The 7,236-nt window shown below is 26.4% G+C and overlaps 1 protein-coding gene across 1 annotated transcript; it reads right to left on the reverse strand.

The window, feature by feature from the left end:
• Positions 1-515: 515 nt before the first annotated feature.
• Positions 516-2,664, reverse strand: LOC105623476 (vanin-like protein 1). The gene is made up of 7 exons (XM_012204871.1): positions 2,602-2,664; positions 2,359-2,493; positions 2,093-2,239; positions 1,827-1,987; positions 1,523-1,737; positions 1,340-1,444; positions 516-1,246 (listed from the first exon to the last, which is right to left on the reverse strand). The coding sequence occupies exons 1-7, from the start codon at positions 2,662-2,664 to the stop codon at positions 516-518; spliced, it is 1,557 nt and encodes a 518-aa protein (XP_012060261.1).
• Positions 2,665-7,236: the final 4,572 nt, after the last annotated feature.

Below are 7,236 nucleotides of genomic sequence, written 5' to 3' on the forward strand. Positions count from 1 at the left end.
TGTGTGTGTGTGTGTGTGTGTGTGTGTGTGTGTGTGTGTGTGTGTGTGTGTGTAATTAATATATATATATATATATATTATTACAATCGTACATATTAATATATTAATATACTATATGCATTTGTGTTAATTTAATATAATCAATAATAATTTTATAATCAACAACATTTCTTATATTACTACAATAAAATTCTAGTATATTATATGTGATTATATCAAATTTATATATGATTATATCAAAAATATATTTTGCATTTATGTACACAATGTTAAAAAAAATTGTGCACATCAATTTTTACAGATGCCACAATCTGTAAATTTACAAGAAACTATGCTATCTAATTTCTTTTCTTTGATATTGAAAAATAGAAGCAAAAAATTATTGAATTATTTATTGAATGAATGTAAACAAAAAGTACATTTCTGGAAAGTATGTCGCATAAAAATATATATGCAAAATATATTTAAAAATAGATAAAAGTATATAAACGTGTTGCGTGTATAAATATAATAATTTACAATTTTGATAACAATAACGTTAGTAATAATATTATGAAATAATTAACGATACAAAATGATATTCTATTTGCGTTGTTCTTATTAAAGTTCCTCGAATATATTCCAAATGTTACTAAATTGTTTGTATGCATATTTGAAAACATGTTAACATGTATATGATCATTGTGGGTGTGATCAAGAAATGTCCAATTTTTAAGCGGAAGTAAATCGGGATTTAAAGTAGATGGCATAATTAAATTGTTTTTATAATTGTGAAATGTTGCCGTGATCTCAATATTGCTGAATATCGTCTCTGATTCTTGTACGGAACCACATGATGAAACCGAGTCGTTCAAACATTGAATTATACTGCATGTACGTATACCAGCTTTAACATCGCCATAAAACCGATCTCCGTTAAAAACCACTAAACGATATTTTGTATTTGGATCTACTTTTGCAATTTCTACTTTAAAGTCGCAGCAGAAGCCATTTTGGCAAACAGTTTCTATAGCATTGCCTTTCAAAGAAAACGTTTGATAGGCTTCAAAAGAGTCATGTTTTAAAAGTATATGCTGATTTGTCCCATGATGAAATGGTATAACTTTCGTTTGATTCGTTGAAGAATCCATTGAATGATAGTTATTATTATTATATTTAGTTTCCTTTTTTATTTTGCTTACTTCAAATATCAATAGTTCCTTATGCGTAGCTGTAGGCATTATTGCCTTTCCAATTCCTCTACGACCTGCATCAAAATATTGTCTTTATATGTTATTGTGCTCAATAAAATATTTTAACTGTGAGTAATATTTAAAATGTAAAGTGTAATTTTACATACCTAAATAAATTCCACTGCCAGCGTTGCCAAAGCTGGGTTTATTATAGCCCGAAGCCAAAAGATTTACATTTTCAGCAAATGACCATCCCATTTGTGTTTGCACAGCTAGAATAATTAATAATATCATTATATATGTTTCAATGAAACCTCGAAAAAAGGGAAGAAGATTCAGATTTTGTTTACCTGTTAAGAAGGGTACTTCAGAAAACCATGCTGTAGAATATACAAAATCAGTAACTTGATGATTTCTTGTTAATTCTATCGCAGGTTCGTGAAATAATATATCAAAGCATATAAAAGTTCCAAATTTCACTCCAAAATCAGTATCAAAACTTACTACTTCTGGTATTGTTGTCACATTAAATTGGTATTCTTTAAAAAGATTCGTTTTACGATACCTGTTTAATTATAATTAGAGATATATTATAAAACTGCGAGATGTCTTATTGCAATTATAATTATAACGAATAATTAGATATATTCTAACCTGGCAATAATTTTTCCTGTGCGATCAAATACCACATTGCTATTGTAATAAAACACTTTATCTCTTGGGCAAGGTACATCATAGCAAGGTGCTTTTTCAGCGATATTAATTACCACATAGATGTTATTGTCCCTTGCAGCACATGATATTTTTTTCAATGTCTGTAGTTTCAAAATTTTTTTATATAGATAATTTCAATATATTATATCCATTTCTCGTGATACAAAACTTGTATACAATCTGTACTATATATCAAATATACATACTTTGCTGACTTCAATAGTATTTTGACTGCAAGGTATATAATTAGCTGAGGCACTAGGAATAATAGTTGTCCATTCTCCCATTTTTTCTCTTTCCGGCAATTGAATTGTAGTCAAACCATCTTCAGGAAAAACGATTATATCAGTATTCTAAAAAAATATTCAGAGGTTTTAAATAATTTTTGTAACATAAAACATGTTAGGAAGAATGTTGATTTGTTATAATTCATAGAATATTTGAAATTATTTTTTTTTTAAAGAAAACTTACATGTAGACTAGCATTTTTAATAAGTTCTACATATGCATCAGAATTTATTCTCAAAGTCTCACTGCTGTTCGTTGAATATATTGGGGGATACTCTACTACAGCTGCTATATAAGTTGATGAATCTGGTGTTGATTTCTGTAATAAAATTTATAGAATAATTTTAACAATGATATTTCAGATCAAATAATATAACATATTAAAAAAGTATATCATTGTTAAATAGATAAAAGTTAGTATGTTTACCTGATGCGATAGATGTGTACATGCTACTAGTAGTAGATAAACAATAATCCATTGTTGATTCATATTTGATATTCTCAATTATATTTCTGTAAGAAGAAAAAAGATATAGTTTATTAAAAATAATTATGTAATCAAAAATAATAAATAACTTACATAAAAAATTATGATATGAAAATAAATTGTGTATGAGAATTAACATTATATAGTTTTAACAACTCTAGAAATATGGATGTTTTTTAAATTTAAAAATAAAACAAATTTATATTATAGAATCAATTTCTGTCTTTACATTCATTTTGCACATATATTTTATTAAAAATAATAATTTACATCAAATTTTGGAATATCTTAGTATTATTTGATAAAGAAATAACTTTTGTTGTAACATGGAATACTTTACAACATTTCATTGAAAAACTTGAATTTCTAACAGATATTTCAACTTAATATTGATCATTATAAATAAAGTATTAGTACGTGAAGCTTTTTACTTGAATATATATTCCATTAGATGAATCAGGATTATGGTTCCATTTCTTTGATTGTGAAGTTCAGAATTATACATACCTTTAGATAACTTTTCATGAATTTCGACTCCTTGACTTTATTCTTTCTCGCCTTTCAACAAAGAATGTTTCAGTTTAATATGGATTTCAACGTGATAAAGAATGTAATGTTTAATATCAACTTTTTTTCCAATATTTTTAATTATTAAGAATTTTACATATATTCAATTTGTTTCCAAAATTTTTAATTTATTATTTGTAAACAACAGAAGGCTTAGTATAATCGAAACGTTTCATGCATTGCATATTAATAAATAATTAATTTTATTTTTTGATTTAATTAATTGCTTTGTTTGACCTTTTTATTAATTTTATTATATTTACACTTTCTTTCTAGGAAATTGATATTAATGTTTCTACAGAAAACTCCAACATATAAAAATTTTTTATGTTTAAATATTCACATAATATTGCGAATGTCATGCTCACACCGTATTTATTTAGGTTATTTGACTTTAAACTTTTAGTTTATTTGTGTATGAAACTATGAATATTTTCACTTCACAAACTTCAAAGTATTTCTTATCAACTTTTTAAATCGATTTAATACCAATTTGGTTAAGTGCAAAGAAGTCAGTGTTTGTAACAAAGGATAAAAAGAATGTCTGCTCTGTATGCGAGTATATACAAATTCTAACAGACACGAGACTATGAGTCAGTCCCAGCTGATTGTGGTTGCGTTCGATTTAGTCGCTTATGCGCTTTAAGTGCTTATAATCATTATGCCGCCTTTGTGTTATATATTGCTAAAAATTTATAATATATGAAATGTGAGTAGATTTACTCGTAATGAACAATAGAACACATTTTCGTCATTCATAAAAACATAAAAAAGCATAAAAATGTTGAACGTCTTAAAATCGAATACATCTTGTGAATCAGATTTTTCGCGCATGCGTGACGAATTTAGTTCAGTACTCATTTTATATAATATTTTATTAAATTTTTTCTAAAAATTATATCTTAAACATTAAAATTATATTTTAAACATTCTAAAAGAATTAATAAGTTAGTAAGAAAGTGAGTATAAAAGAATATATAAAAATTTTCATGATTGAATAGTAATTAAAATAAGTTAAGAAGTTAAAAAAATAATAATTTTTGATTTAATTGCTTATAAATTTTAATTTATTTACTTTTTTATTTTTAGTTTAAAGTTTTTTTATCTCTTTAAATGCCAATATTATTTTTTATAAAATCTTAAATATTAGAGAATTAGTTTTAGAAAAAAAAGCTCAATGTTTGATGGGCGCTCGTCGTGCCTAAAAATGAACATGGATCGGGATTTCTATAAAACTCGATCAGGATAGCTGTTATTAAGATTCGATCTGATGCAACTCACCAGTTTGCGATAAAGAAGTCACGACATACTTAGCGCCCAGACATTACCACGTCTCCAGATGGATTACATTTAGAGAACGTTATCAGTACTATTGTTATCATGCTATCCTTTTATGTCTAGTAAGCGATAAAGAATGAAAAGAACTTTATTTACATATAATTTTTAAAAAATATACAAGTATTGTCAGCACAAAGAGTAGTTTATTTACATTTTTAAATATTACATTTTGTTTTTCTTTTATAATATATAAATATATTAAAATATGAAAATATCTATGCAAAAATACTAAAAATTAGAATTTTATTGTACAAGAAATATCTTTATTATTTCGTATAATTTACAAATAAGATATTAAATTTATTTATTGCTTTATATTCTAATTGTTTTATTATTTAAAGTAAATTGATTTTAAAAAAATAGAATATTTTACTTTAATAAAAATAATATTTTTTCAAATTAATTTTTTTATTTAATTTGAGTTAATTCAATCAATAATGTAACTTTGACTGAATTAGTTTTTTTTTTATTTAACTTTTATCTTAACTAAATTAATTTTACAAGCCACATTTAACTTTAACTTAATTTAATTAAAAAATAACATTATTTGACCATAATAATATATTTTGACCAAACTGATAATTTTAATTTATTCTATTCCTTAAAATTATAATATGCTTTGCCCAAATACTCTGACCTACTCGATCACTGAAATCCATCAAACTTTTTGCTCTCATAACAACCTACACATATATATACATTGCTTTGTTTCTGAACTATGCATTTGTAAAAAACTGGGAAACCCTAACAAGAGAACCTTGCCAACTTTGCCAAATTTGTTTCCCATAAATTTTGATTTTAATGGTATTGTGTGTATGCTACATGGAGTAAATAAGTAAATTTAGAAATTTTCAATGCTAAAACAGTTTTAAGAGAGAATTATTTCTCTCGCGCATATATACAATGATTTTCAATTTTTTGGATATATCTTAAAAATCGATTGAATAGAAAAATAGAAGCAATAATAGAAGAAAGAATGAGATTTCATGAAATAAAAGATGATTTAAAAGATCATCAGAATAATCGAGAATAAATTTCAAGCACTTTCGAAAGAATAAAAAGTTTGGCTAAATGCTGATTAACTTAATCGAGGATTAACTTATCAAATAATAATGTTAGAAGTAATATTTCCGTAAGGTAGGTGCTACACTATGTAATCGAAATTCTACAAAATATCTCTTATAAATTTTGTTGGTAAAAAAAATTTGAGATATATATATATATATATGCATAATGTTGATAGAATGTTGGCAGAAGTATAGCAAAATTTGTCAACAAAATAAATTGTTGATTGATGTCAGAAAAATAAGTTTTGGCATATTACAGTGATGAAAATTGGAGATAGAGATAGAACAAAATCTGCATTCGACTTCAATTCTATTCTATTTTTGCTGCCAATTTACTATCAAATTGTAATAACAAACTAAGTCGACAAAACACGAGCTTAATGCTTACACAAATGATACTAATTTGCTAGCAATTTTTGATCGAATTTACTATCAATCTACTATTATACTGCGTATAATTTATTAACTATTAATTAGAAATTCTGTAAATAAGTATCGGTTGAATTACTTACGCTTAGCAATTGTAATTTTTAAGTTAGCAAATCCGACAAAAACAACACTGTGTGAACCGTTAATGTATACCATTTTGAGAAAAGAAGAAGAATGATAAGTTTTTAGTTAACGAAAAATTATCTGCGCGTACTAATTTTTCGTTAATTATTGAAATATTATATTTTAGCATTTTTAGAATTTGGAAGCGTACACTTATGTACTATGATATTTTTACCATGATAACTAAATTAGAAAATAATTGCATTGAAAAGAGTTAAAAAGTAGTTAGCATATAATAGCATAATAGTATCCTTCCCAGGCGACATTTTGTTAGCACTAATTTAATAAAGCATTCCCGGGCTTACATTTGCATAAAACCTTCTTTTTTAATATTGTACCCGTGAAGATGCCAATGAAGTTAGTGAAAGAAAAAGCTACAATATTCTAAGTACAAACTATAAGGTAGATTAGATGGAACAAGTACAGGCAACGCCTGATGTGATGAAGTAGATCCGTTGAGAAAAATTAATATAATTACCTGGAGTAAAATTACTTATATAAGTATAAACAGCACTGTAGTGTCTGTAGCCACGACAAGTTTTCTCCGCGCGAGCTTATCATGTGCGAGACGTAATGCCGTACTGGTGCACATACACGTCGTTAGAAACTTCAGGTTCCCTTCTCCAATCCCGCTGCGTGATTGCCAGCGCAGTTGCTGATGTGAGTTTTTTTTCCTTCGAAGCGTTTTCAGACAGACATTCCATTGCGGTAGGATTTCCACGAATATTGCGCTGCATGCTTATGTACATAATATACTAATTGAGCAACAGGAAAGATAAATTTATCTATTATTAGACAAGTTATTGAGAGACTTAAATCTAATCTGCAACATGCTCTTTTGTTTGTTCTTTTCGTTTCTTGTTTATTTTTTATTTCTTGCCTTTTTATCTTTTATTTGCTTTTTCTGATACCCTTTATGAGATAAAGTTGACGAATTTTGAAAGAGAGAAAAAGAGAGAGAGAGAGAGAGAGAGAGAGAGAGAGAGAGAGAGAGAGAGAGAGAGAGAGAGAGAGAAGAAGAAGAGAGTAAGTAAGTAAGTAAGTAAGTAAG

This window comes from Atta cephalotes, assembly GCF_000143395.1.
Source record: "Atta cephalotes unplaced genomic scaffold scaffold00058, whole genome shotgun sequence".
Taxonomy (NCBI): Eukaryota; Metazoa; Arthropoda; class Insecta; order Hymenoptera; family Formicidae; genus Atta; species Atta cephalotes.